The sequence below is a fragment of the Lycium barbarum genome, chromosome 2 (genome assembly GCF_019175385.1).
Source record: "Lycium barbarum isolate Lr01 chromosome 2, ASM1917538v2, whole genome shotgun sequence".
NCBI lineage: Eukaryota > Viridiplantae > Streptophyta > Magnoliopsida > Solanales > Solanaceae > Lycium > Lycium barbarum.
The window spans coordinates 5,229,102-5,243,439 of record NC_083338.1 but is presented as its reverse complement, the minus strand read 5'-3'; the positions used below and the strand labels follow the sequence as shown (position 1 = coordinate 5,243,439).

The following is a 14,338-nucleotide window of genomic DNA, read 5'->3' as shown; positions in this document are numbered from 1 at the left end:
GTAGAGTTGCCCTCTCTGTACATGTGTTTGAACACAAAATCTTCATGTCTAGTTAATCTCTAGATCTTAACAATAATCTCAGCTAGTTGCAAGGGTGGTCTTAGTTTTCTTTGATCATGTAGGCAACTATAGGAGAATTAGATTCCACCATCACATTCTGAAAACCGTTATCCTTACAAATGTTAATCCCTTTCCAAATTTCCAAGGCCTCGGCCATATTGTTGCTACGCTGGCAATAAAATTGAGCAAAAGCATGGCTCATAATACTTTTGTGATCTCTGATGATGTTCCTCCTCTAGCTGACCCTGGATTTCCTTTACTACAACCATCCACATTGAGCTTGAACTGATTAACATTGGGTTTATACCAGTACACTGCCTGAGAATGAGTTACATATCTGAGGTTTTCCAACATATTACATTTCTCCAGCCAAGAACTAGGAAGTTACGATCAGGGAACTGTACTTTGAGAATTAAAGAAAAAAAATTGTTGACTTGATGAATGATGTACCAAGTTGACATCTTCTTTTCTTCAAACCTGGCACCTGTTTTTCCACACTTTCCAGTTCGCAGCATATAGCAATTGGAATACACTAAAGAATGCATGAGTGAACTTCATTCTTGTCTTTGGCTATCCACCATTTCATAGTTGACCATCTTAGATGTCCCTGAACCAGACCAATACCACAGGAATTGCAAAAGCATTCCCATACCTGTTTGGCTATTTGTCCTTCACTCTAAGAGACATTCAGTGGTCTCTATTTTACGAATTGGACAACAATTACAAATAGAAGAAAGGTAGATTTCAAACCTTTACACTGCATCATCGGAAGGGTCTTATTTTGTAGAGCCCTTGTCAAGAAGAAAGAGATCCTAAAAGGAACTTCTCTGTGTCAATTCTTTGAGCTAGCAAGTGTTGATCCTCTTTTCCTTCTCACAATCTGCCAAGCAGTTTTGCTGCTGAATTTCCCTGTAAGATCATGAGTCCAGATAGGCAAATCCTGTCTCTCAGTGTAAACTCAATGGTGACAGTAGAGTTGATCCTTCTAAGTTTCACAATATTTCAAATATTACCCCTATAGAAATCCTTGACCATAGCTCAGTCCAATTGTCCCACCAGAAGGATGCCTCTCCTTTGTTGCCAATTTTCCATAGAATAGAAGGTTCCACCACCTTTTTGCTATCCTTGAGCCTCTTCCATATGTGAGATTGTCCATAAGCCCATTTCTTAGCAACATGGTGATATCTTTTGCAGTATTTGGACTCATTTTTCCAACGCTCACTTCATTTAAACTCACTTTTCATAGAGGGAGGCAGCAAGCGTGTTTTTGTCTGATGTTTGCCAAAACTAGGTACAAATCGAATAATTCTAAAAAAAAATGGGTAGAGATTAAATGGCGTCAAAATAAGGTATCCCATAAAATTTCACCATTTTAACCTGTCTAAATTCAGGCCAAACTGCTCATTTGTCGCTCCAAGACCTGGGGCAACTGAATTAAGTAATCTCGAAAGACCTCAAAGATTCAACTCAAGGTTAAAGAGACTCTTGGCATGAATTAAATAAATAAATAAAAAATGTAGAGATGACTATATGTAATTTTCACTATGAATAACTATTTCATGTGTTTATATCTCAACTCTCGTACAATCTACAGAATACAATGTGTATGTATTACTCATTATAACTCACACTTCTCAGCTATGCTTCTCTGTGGTTTAGTGTTAATCAGACTTTTCACTCCATGGAATTGACATAACAATAAATCTTTGATGTGACACCAAAGGCACACAGCATATTCCACAGAGGAACCCGAATTCCTTCTCGCGAGACCACATGTCCCGAAATTGCCGATGAATCAAGCTAGAATTCACAGTTCGAAAATTTGGCATACAACTAATGTTCTCTAACTATAAATTTGACAGCTACAATTGTCAAAAAGGATAAAATGCTTGTTACCTAACTGATTAGCCATGGGTTTAGATTGTAATACATTCATCACCGAGGAAGGACGCGAACAAGCAGGGTAAGAGGGTGTGTGGGGAGGAGAAGGGGGCGTCGATGCTTATAGCTACAATGTTCTTGTGTTTATTTGCTGGACTGGTAAAAGGAACACCGACTTTTCAGAGTGAAACCTAAAAGAACCAGGTCGTGGAGTCGCTTGCTGCTGCTCCCTGCAGCCAAGTCTGATGCATGTGTGTCCAAGTGAGTCCGTCTGCGACGGTCAAATTCTGGAAGTGAAAAAGCTAATTATAACAGGTTTTGGATTGTAGGACAAAAATTGCAATGATCCTTCAACAAACTTCACCTTTGAACTTAATAAGACGGTAGTTATGCAACATTGTCGCTCTTCGCCTGTAAGAAACAGCATATTTTAAGATAGTACAGTAATCATAACAAGAGTCAAATAGATAGAAGATGTAGATCGCGCAATTATTGGAATATTCTCACAGAAAGTAAAGTTATTTCCATAATCACTTGGTTAAAAATGACTATAGCAGCACTTTTCCTCGCGGAGAATCTATGTTGCTCGGACTCTTCAAAGATGGACACTGGTGCGTGTAGGATCCTCCAAAGTAGTGCATTTTTGAAGGATCCGACACGGTTGCGGCATCATTTTGGAGAGTCCGAGCAACATACCGGAGAATGATTAAGATAGTGAGTGGTATGTGAGGACAAGCTGAAGAAATGTTGTGTGTTTTTCTTTTAGACACACCTGGAGAAATGTTTGGAGTGTAAAAGGTTCCCCTGAAACTAAGGTGTGTAAAAGAGATTTAGCTACAAGTTAAGGGGGTAAACTGTGTTAAGCTAAAAACTCAAGTAGGATAATCGGGTGCCTCTTTGGCTTATAACTCTTTCAACTTTTTCTAGGTTGACGTCCTGGTGGGGCATCAAACTCTTCCTAGAGCATCTTCATAAAATTTAAAGAGTTAAAAACTAAAAAGAACTAATTCACAGTGCATGCACCATAGTCTGAAAATTGGAGGCTCAAATATTGAAGTTAGAGCACTTGTACTGTGAATTGGCTCAACTATGGAAAAGGCTAGACACTTCAATCATCACACTATTCCTCATCTACTTTCTGCAAATTTAGATCTGTTCTGAGGCGTAATTGGTATTTATGTAATAAAATCAAGTTAAAGAAGAGACGTGAGAAAAGGAGAAGTAAAAATAAAAGGCCATCTAACGAGGCAAAAGACACTTACCACAAAGCTCCCATTTCTTGAAACTCACTAACCATGAGTCTGAACCAACCTGTGTAGGTAAAACTTGATCAACCCAAATACGAAATTGTTTACCCTTTTTGTCCCCATGACACTTTCTCAATGTATCTACGCATTCCTCAAAAGATTTCTCAACTCCAGATGGGTGCACAAAAGTACCAGATGGTCTCTGCAGCAACAAAAGAGTTAGTAAATTTGAATTGTCATGCGAAAGAAAAGGCATTACGGAATAACCAAAACTCAAGATCAACCCGCCTACAACCTCCACCCCTTCTCAACTGAGACTGTTTGTTTTTAACAGAGAAACTTAGAGAAATAGCAGAGGAAGGCTAGGAGAAATATACTGGCGATGCAGTCAGCGGGAACTGTTTTATATATATAGCTTTATTGAGCTTTGCATTTATAGTACTTGCAGTAACCAAACATAGTAAAAAGATGATCATAATCCTAACCTAAAACATCTTCACAGAATCATATCTCCAATTAACTAATTACTATAAAATAGGACTAGCTTAGCTAACAAACTATTGACTAGGATATAAGAAAAAACTAAAGCAGTAACATAAAGTTACTGCACTCCAAAAGCAAAATTCTAACAGACTTAACTGAGAAACAAGAAGAAAATGAAGAGAATCGGATCATAGAAAATTTCCATGAAGGGGATATTTCATCAGTTTTGTGAGTTCATAGTCATAAATACAAAGAAAATTAAACATGTTTTTCTCAATATGGCAGCACGAGAGTAGCATTGGAAAGCAAGCCAGAAAGACAAGCAAAAAAAAAAGAGGGGGGGGGGGGAGCCCGGTGCACTGAGCTCCCGCTACGCGCGGGGTCCAGGGAAGGGCTGGACCACAAAGGTTTGTTGTACGTAGCCTTACCCTGCATTTCTGAAAGAGGTTGTTTCCTAGAAAGACAGGCAAGAATAAGAAGGAAAAAAAAAACACATTAAAAGAAAAAGAAGCTCGCCTCCATCTATTTCTCAAGAGAGACTTAACACAGCCAATATTCAGAGCATAAAATACACATCATTCAACAGAAGACAACAACACTAAAGTAGGTATAGGGTACATACACAAACTGCTTTCAGGTTCGACAAGTAAAGGTCGGAATTCTCAATTTCTCCGCGCCTCCATTTCTCGAAAAACAAGTAAAATTTGACGACTTCATAAGCAGGATTAAAATTATCCATCTTGGTGTCTGACATATCTGTAATGTCTCTAGGAGAGGTACTTGGTCCCAGGTTGAAATGCCCAATGGCTTGTATTATACCCGCCGCACATCTCGCTGTTGCATGAATTACTTTTGGATTATCTTTCGCATTTGCCGCACACCATTGTAATAATTCCTCCATTGCGTTCGCTACCTGCAAAGTGAATATAGATTTTTAGAGCAGTTCTGAACTCGAAACATAAAATATAAACACAACATCATAAAAGATAAATCGGAGAGGTAGCTAAATCACTAACCATCACACCATAAACATCTGGGATACTGAAAAGCTCAGCATCATTTCCAGAGTCACCACAGGCAAGCGTGTTGTTTGGTAATTTGCCCTCACTCTTTAATTTCTTAAGCAAATATGCAAGTGCTTGTCCTTTACCAGCACCTTGTGGCAAAATGTCTAAAGCCATCCCTCCACTATAAATTATTTTGACATCCAACTGATGACAAAAATAGAAATACTAAAAATTAGAACAAAAAGACGTGAAACTTTATTATGGAGCATCATATTGATCCCATAAGCTAGAAGTGTAAAAGTGACATCATACCCCACGTTCTTCCAAGCGCTTGGAAAGAGTTCTCATTATAGCTGGAGCCTTGTCTTTCAGAACATAGAAACTGACCTTGTGAGGTCGTTGCTCTGTTTCGGACTGAAGGGTGAAAAGAAGTTGATATATGAGACATCAATCACGATAACAACATCCAGCATACAAACTGGTTTTACACCGTAAGTGGTTGCGAATTCTGGAACCAAAATTTAAACGGAGTAATATACAAATGACCCGAACAAATGTACCTGAAGGGTGAGTTCAGGAAATTTTCTCGTCTCCTCGGTCACTATTTTCCGATCCCACTTGTTATTTAAAAATGCTTCCCAACCATCATCTGGCAGCATAGAGTTACCATACGTTATTTCAGTCCCCACAGACATAATGGTAATATCTGGGGTTAGCATTGGCTTCTCTTTTCGTAACTCCTTGTAAAGCGTAGGTGATCTCCCAGTTGAGAACACTAACAAAGAGTTTTCACGATAATTGGCCTCCCATAAAGCATTAAACCTAAGCAGAGAGAGGTTCTCAGGATCTTGATGATCGACCTGTAAAGAAAGTCTAACGTAAGTTAAAGCAGCATACAGAAGCAAAGCGAACTACAACAACTCACCATTGTCTGGTCAAGATCTGAGACTATCATGAGACGTGCAGCACTGGTTAGCCGATCCATGGTTGATTTAATGTTAGCTTCACTCTGAAACAAGACAAAGAAAAAAGGAGAAAGAAAAGTGAGTAAACTTTTCATGAAGAAGTTCAAAATTATTAACTAAGTTGCCTATCCTCTAAAATGCATATCGAAAACTAAGAGGGTGTTTGCCTAAACTTATAAACTGGTCAAACTAGCTTATAAACACTTTTTGGCTTATCTACGCGTTTAGTAAACACCCAAAATGCTTATATGTGAAGTGTTTATAAGCCAAAAGTTGGCCACTCCTAACTTATGATTTTACACCTTACAAGCACTTTTGTAATGACCAAATCTTTTACGAGCTTATTCCTAATATCTTTTGTAATCTCCAAAAAATCTTCCTACAACATAACTTTAAATTATCTCTCTGTTTTATTCCCTCAATCCTCCTTTTCTATGTAAAAATAACCTTAAATTTATATATATATATATATATATATATATATATATATATATATATATATATATATATATATATTTTTTTTTTTTTTTTTTTTGTAAATAACTTCAAGGACATTTCAGTTTTAACAGAAAAAGTGTTTTAGGAGCACCTTCTTACCAAACACACTAGACTTATTATCAGCTTCAACACTTCTATCCAAACATGTAATTGTTTAATTACAAGCAGTTTCATTACCTATAAGTATTTTTTAGCACTTAATACTTATCAACTACCTTTAATCATCTAAACCAAACAGGCTCTAAGAAACCCAACTTCCAAGTCAAAGTAAGAAACAGATAAATTCTCTAGGGAAGAAAAAAGAAATAATGGTTAAAAACACACCCGAACAATTTTTTTTTCGCGAGTTTCACACCCCAACTATCAATTGTTCCCATAGTTCAGGTAGGAAAAGGGATCAATTGATAGTTGGCTTAGTCAACTTCGAGGTGTGTTTTAATACACAGATAGTGATAGTTCAGGTAGGAAAAGGGAACAACCGATACTTAAGACGGGTAACTTGCGAAAAAATATAATTTCAGGTGTGTTTTTGACCATCTCAAAAAAATAATAATAAAAAAAATAGTCTCAACTGTTAACCAGAAAGATCCAAGAATCCCAAATCAACTCAAGTTCATTCAATCACCCAAATGTAAAAACACAAAAAAAAAAAAAAAAAAAAAAAAAAAAACTAATGTATATCAAGAACTGATTCATTACAAAAATCACAGTATACCCAATAAAGTATCAGCCATATATGTGCATTTTATATACATATAAAGTGTTTCCAGAAAAATTAACAAAATGGGGTTACCTGAAATGAAGGAATTTTTCGAGTGTAGGAACAACAGCAGCAACTTGGGAAACTAGAAAAATTGAAACTTAGCTTAAGAGAAGGCATAGAGTGAAAAAAAGACAGTTAATTTATGTATGCTTTTCCAATTTTGTGGATCCAATTTCCTTTAGGCGCTTCTTTTGTACAAGCATCCCAAAAACTAAGATCAAGATTCTTAAATTTTATACTTTGTCGGTCGTGATATAATTCGAATTTCGAGAGTTCAACTTTGGTGATGAATTTGGATATACAGTCTTTATCCTTGAACTATTCGAAATAGATCAACGTTTGTCCCCCGTTATGTTTTTTGCTCAAAAACGCATTCGTCGGTATGTTTTTCTACTAAAAAAATGCTTTCCAACTAGCCAAATAGCTTAAAAATATCTTTACTACTAACGGTTGCTTCAAAACATGAAAAAATGAGTCAATTTTTCCATTGAACTATTCAAAATGAGACGGTTTTAATGTGAAAATCGGTTCCACATAAAATTTGCATATATGCGCATTTTTATTATATACTTATATGTATATTTGCAAATTCATATCCAGGGTTTGAATCTGAGATCTCTAGTTAAGGATGGAAGAATATTATTGTTATGCATTAAAAAAATATAAAAATACTATATACTATGCACTATTGAAAAAATTATTGATTTTAGATTAAAATTTTTGTTACCCCTTGTTTGGAAGGTGGTTTCCTGTGCTTCATTAATGTATGATTTTCTATGAAACCATGTTTGTTTTCATTGTTCTTAAAATTATGTGGTATGCTGTTGTAAACTCGTGGTTCATTCCATGGTTATAGAACCATAAAAAGTCCCAATTTTTGTAACCACAGATTTGATGGTTTTTCCGTGGTTATGTATTTCATTTCTCCATTATACCCCACCCCACTCCCACCTTACACTCACCCCCACCCTTAACTACCCCACTCCTTTGCCACCCACCCCCACCAACCCAACCACCACCCACTACTCCTCACCACCACCCCACCCCACCCCACAACAACTCACCCACCCTCATCCCACAACCACCCACCTCACACCACCCAGCTGTTACACCTCGAAAATTTTTCCGTACTTGTGTGATGAGTAGAACAATGAAAGACTTGAGTGTATGATGTTTTACTAAGTCGGGAATGGCTAATTTTGCATTTTTGGAAATAATAAAGTTGCAGAAAAATTTTCACCCAGTGGTCGTATATGGCACTATACGGCCCGTAAAGTGATTTACGGACCGTATAGTGCAATCGTCTTTCATTGCGTCAAAAATCTCTAAGTTTCTGTTAAGTGTTGAAATGGTTAAAAACGACCCAGAATACGGCCCGTAAACTGGTTTACGGACCGTAAACCAGGTCGTAAACCACCAGGTCCCTCAGCCAAGACTTTCTGTAAATGGTGAAAATGATTAAAAACGACTTGGAGGACGGCCCGTAAACTGGTTTACGGACCGTAAACCCCAGTCGTAAAGTGCCATGACACTCAGCCAAACCTTCTGTTTTTGAATTGCTTAAACACGATCATGGAAGACGGACCGTAAACCACAATACGGTCCGTAAACTGCAGTTTACGACCACTGTTCACCCGACGAGAATTCATTAAAGATCAGATTTTGGGATTATTAAAAAGGGACCAAAGCTCACTTTATTTCATTATTCATCCATACACTTCAAGAAAAGCTCCAGAACTCTCCACATACTTCATCCATAGAAATTCAAAAGAATCCAAGGAACATCAAGGACAACAACACTAAACCTATGAAATCAAGTGCAAAAACACATCAAGGGATCATCTAAGTCAAGTAATTCCCAAGAAGGTGAAACTAGGGTTTTGTCTAAGTGAAGCAATGCAACTTAAGGATTGTTCAACCACTATCCAAGGTAAGTTTCATGATTATTCCATGTTGTTTGAAGTATTGGAAAGCTTAGACACTTGAGATGTAGAAGAACATAGAAATAGGTCATTATTGAATGAATAGTGACATGAATGAATGAATAGTGACATGAATGAATGATAGTGGAATTGAACTACGAATATTGGAGTGTTGTGAGTACAAATACGTTATAAATGATTTTTATATCATGAAACAAGCATTAAATGCAAGGATGAGCTAAAATCATTAAATAAGGGAAAATTGGAAGAAAATGGTGGATTTTGCTAAATGTACGTAAACGACGATTGTTGATTGCGATATTGTGAATAATGTTATGAATGTTGGGAGTTAATATACAACATGGAAAGTAGTATGAGCAAAGGAAGCACTGTCCGACTTCTCCTAGAATTAGCGACGCGTTCTTGTAGTTAGTATGCTAATGTTGATATGAATTCTTTATGAAGGTAACGACGCGATATTAAAGGAGAACGAGTGAGCGATATCTTAGCTAAACGACCAAGGTATGTGAGGCTAGTCCCTTCTTTCTGATGGCATGAATCTTGTAACACAAAATTCCTATTCTCTTCATGAGTTCCTATAGTCCGAAAGGCTAAGAGTCTAACTCCTTAATGTCTATATAAGATGAGGAATACAATATGATGATGCTAGTATAATGATGATGTTAATTATCGCTTACACTCACCTTATGTACTAGTTCCTTCAAGGTGAGGCAGAGTATCAATAGTTGTTCCATAATGTAATCGGGGGATCACGACCTTACGTCACCCCGATAGAGTAAAGTTGATCATGAGTCTTATATACGCATTATGATAAGATAAGTATTTTATGATGAGTATATTATTATTATGAGCATTTTATGATAAGCATGACATGAGCATTTCACACCATGCCTAGTTGGCCGGGCAGTCACCGCCAAGGCGGGCAACTATACGGATACACCATGACCCTTTGGCATGGGCAGACACCACTAGTGGGCGGCATGAGATGGTACCCCGTGTTGACAGCCAATTTTGTCCCTCATTTATTTCAATTTATTTACTCGGGCTTCTAAATTTATTGGCGAGCCAAATACTTTATTTTCACTATTTTTATTTATTGCTACTACTATTAATATCGCTACTTTTATTTTTAAACATTACGAGCATTACTTTATCACAAATTTTAAATGTTCGTCATCGTTTCATTTTCGGGTGGACTCGTTAAATTGATTACAAGACAACACTTTGTTAAATCTTTATTTTTTCTACACATTAATTATTAATTGTCCTCACATATTATATATTGTACTAGTTATTAAATTAGAAGCCCAAAATTAATTAAATAAAAGAGGAGGATTCAACGTTTGAAAGGATCTGGAACCAAAGATTCCCTATAAAACACAATTTTGAATCATCAAAGATAGCATTATTCGAAAAAAAGAACAACCAATAATCACTTTTCTTGGTTGGAAACTTTTGTTACTTTAATCGGGTTCTTCGAGTTCGAGTTCGTCGCGTTCGAGTATAGATTCGAAGCCTTGACGATCCCCACTTCACTGCACCACGAACAGGTACAATCTGATGCTATTTAGGTTTTTTCGTCTTGTGAAATTTTGCTAATTGAAGTGCTGTTAGTTGAAATCCTGTTCTTATTGGATATTTATTGGCTCATTAATTATTAGGTGTGATTTATCACGAATCTTGCTTAGTTGTGGGTCTGTTTGGTTAACCTAGATTAATTAACACATTTTAGGCTCGGATTATGCTATTTTGATTTTTGTTTGGCTAAGTGCAAGCTAATTTGGTCTGAATCTCGTTTGCGATACACTTGATGGTTCATAAGTATGGCTAAAAAATGTTATGTTTGGTTGTATCTGTTCTTACAAGTATGATAACATGAACAATAGGTCTGCCTCAAGCTTAATTATTATGGTTAAGTTGTTGGTCGTCGACGATTGCGTGAGTTATACTGGTTCATTCAGGGCAGGTTCTGTTATGATTTGGGCAGTGTCATATAGACTCATATAGTAGAGAATGCTTAGGTGCAATAAAGGGTTAATTCTAAGTTTTATTGTTTAAGTGTATGATGAATTCTGCTTAGAATAAGTTCGTAAGTTCCATATGTATTCAACATATAAATTGGTTGGTTAGTTTGGTCTTAATGAATGTTAGCATATAAGTTAGTCCTATCTTAGTTTATTTATCTGTGTTAGCATTAGCGTGCAGTAGTCAAATCCAGTTGGTCAATATGCATATCCTCGTACTGATTCACATGTTCATTTGGTTGTTCAATCAAGCAGTTTAAACACTCTATGCCTGGAATTACTGTTGGTATTGCTGGCATGAAATTAGGCATAACCTTTTGCCTTAGGTTGCAATCGACATAAAAGAATAGATTAGAAAGACTTATCTCTGGGTGGTGAGTTTGGTTAAAACCATGAGCAACTGAGAGCAGCATGCCATATGACCTGTTTGATAAGATAAATAATGCCCTTTTGTGTCTTGTATGATTTCTTGGACTGTTTACATGATCATGCCACTTACATTATGATTTCAGTGTATTTTATAGCTTGTTCTTTTATGTCATAATTTATATGGAATCATCTGTGGAAGCATTTGTCTTCTTTTCCCACTTAGTTTGATCAACTGAAACATGGGAATTTGAAGAATATGTTGTACTTTTTGCATACTCTCTCAAATTGTTTTGTTGATATTCGAGTGATTTTAGAATTTAACTGGGGGTTTCAAAATATACTCTGGTATTGAAAATCTTCAGAGGATGTCCCTTGGGTTGTAAGAAGAAAGAACATTTGTTAATGCATTGTTATTTCCATAGGGATCCAGGTGATTAGGTTACATTATGGGCTTTGACAATATAAATATCCTTGAAAATGTAACTAATATCTTGCAGCCCTGTTATGTACACATGTGATTCAAGTTTTTTTTTTTTAATATAGTTCTGGGTTTAAGTCTGGTGTCATTGTTAGAAGAAGCTGCTGTTATTGTTCATTGGGTAACTAGGATATCTGCTAATGAGCGTATGAAATATAGGCATTTGAACTCAACTGTTTCAGTTTCTGTCTATGAAAAAAAATGCGTTTCCCTCCCAACAGATTCCCCTACTAGTAGTTTTTTTTTTTTTTGATAAGCACCACATTATAAGCAGATGTAAGGAGCTATTTGTTTAACTAGTTAATAAATGATAAAAAATGAGAGCATGCAGAATGGATTCTGCCCTTTTTAAATAGATGCCCATTTGTATAAAAGTTTGTGTCTGTTGTTTCTTAATGGTACCCTTTTTGTGATTGAAAACTGGAAGTGGGAATGCTGCAAGTATTGATGAAAACCAAGGCATAGTTTAGCTCCGGTGTAAACTGAATGAATATGTGCACTTGCTCTATGAAACCATTTTTGCTTAAGGAAGATATCTCGGTTTTAAGGATTAGGGAGAGAGTAAAAATCCCTCTACTGTGATGTAGCTGGCTATTCAATTCTGAAGCCTATTTTGGGCTGGAACTACTGCTGCATTTTAGCCATTTCACTGCTTCACCTTGAGCCATGAAGTGTTGTATTTCAGTTATTTTCAGCATTTCCTTTCTTATTTAGACTCCATTTATGTCATCGTAGTTAGTCATTTTAAGTAATCAACTTGTTTGCCAGCCTCTAACTCTTTTGTTTGTGAAACAAAAAATGATTATTTAAGTATCCTTTTCCTTATTTTGTAGTTATGCTAAAGAGCCTAGTAGGTTTGTGGTTTGAGATTTCACTTTTCTATCACAGTAGCAATCATTATTAACATTGCAAAAGCTCTAGCTTGTATTAGTGTGGGCTTGGGATTGTCTTCTACTTCCCTTTAAGTTTTTACGTCTCAAGTGCTAAGACTAATGAATAATATGTCTTATATTTAGCGTCCAATCTTTAACGTACAAAAAATATTTTCACCTCTGTTTTGACTGTGCTCATTCCATGAATTAATTATTAAAGCGTATAACTGGAAGACATAGCAGTGAGTTTGTTGCTGCTTGTATGCTCGGGGTCTCATGTATTTGGTATCTCAGTGCTTCTGTTTTCTTTCGCTGTGTTTTCTTTAATTATGCTGGACTCTTTTATTAGTTCAATAGTAAGTTATTTGGCATGAATATCTTGCAATGGAGTTTATTCTCCCATTTACTTACTAGTAGACCATGCCGATGTTAACATCTCCTCCCCTTTAGCACATTGAGATTCATTATTTATTTTCATTAAAAATGCTTCGTTTGGATTTCCAGCGTGTTTGTTTTGCCTTTCCAGTGTTTTGTTATCTAGTTTTGGCTGATTTGCCTAAATGAATACTAATTCTTTTCCTTCGTTTTAATGCATGACTATCGAGTACGAGTCCAAGGGACTATCTTCTCCCGTACTCGGCGTTGGGCTAAAAGCCCAACTTTCTCTTCATCCTGTGCCAGCCCCGCCCGCAGCACAAATAGAAAACAAAATCTGGGCTGAAGCCCAACAGCAAAACAGACTGCAGCAGCAGTCCGAAAATGGGCCTAACTCATTCACTCTTTACTCTCTTTCTTATTTTTTATTGTTGTGTATTTTATTTGATTTGTATGACTAACATTTATTTTGTCTTACTAGATTAGATGAACCATAGTGAAGTTAGCGAAATTAATGGGTTTGATTTTAGTAAATGGGTAGGAAGAACTAATATTTTCCATAATGCCATCTTCTCCTTTTATATTAAATTATCTATAGTACTTATAATATTTATCTATATCGCAACAATTGATCTTCAAGAGCGTAAAGCCATGAACACGTATTTTTAATTATACTCCTATTATATTGAGAATCTTAAGGTATTACTGATATACAAATATGAACTCGAATACATTTTATAAACAATCCTTCGGATTTAAATCAAACACATACATTTTTAGCTATAGTTAATAAACATGATAAAAAGGGGAGAAGGAAGATTTCATACACTCTTAAAACAAAATTAGTGAAGGCCTTCCAGAGTTATTTTCAATTATGTTTTAAAACACTACATATCCCGCACTCCTTCAGTTCAAAACTAAACTCTTCTTTTATACAACTTATTATTTTTTACATATCTTATTTCTAATAACATTGTTACCTTTTACTTTAAAACTTTAGCTATGTTTATAAGTTATTTCCCAAACATTTATAATACTATATTTACCCTTAACCTAATTAAATTTTGGTCCGGTCGGTTAACCATTGTTAATGGGTCTTAAAGGATGCCTAATACCTTCCCTTTAGACTAATTGAACCCTTACCTAGAATCCTAAGTTTCGCAGACCTTAAACAGAGCTAACTTTAAACATAACTTTAATAAACTTTAGGTGCCCTAATTTACCATAAATAATTAGGTGGCGACTCCTTAACACAAACAAAAATAGGAATCTCCAATATGTCGTACTTCTAATTTAACCCGGTTAAAAATGGGGTATGACACCCCGGACGCGGGCTAATATTATTGATTATCACACCATTCCGACATGGACGG

General features: G+C 36.0%; 1 protein-coding gene across 1 annotated transcript; it reads right to left on the bottom strand.

The window, feature by feature from the left end:
• Nucleotides 1–1,577: 1,577 nt before the first annotated feature.
• LOC132625962 (sucrose-phosphatase 1) lies at nt 1,578–7,299 on the bottom strand. The gene is made up of 9 exons (XM_060340645.1): nt 6,935–7,299; nt 5,604–5,687; nt 5,239–5,538; nt 4,991–5,092; nt 4,688–4,882; nt 4,294–4,584; nt 3,204–3,390; nt 2,306–2,352; nt 1,578–2,228 (listed from the first exon to the last, which is right to left on the bottom strand). Exons 1-9 carry the CDS (start codon nt 7,019–7,021, stop codon nt 2,133–2,135), a joined length of 1,389 nt encoding a protein of 462 aa, XP_060196628.1. The 5' UTR covers nt 7,022–7,299; the 3' UTR covers nt 1,578–2,132.
• Nucleotides 7,300–14,338: the final 7,039 nt, after the last annotated feature.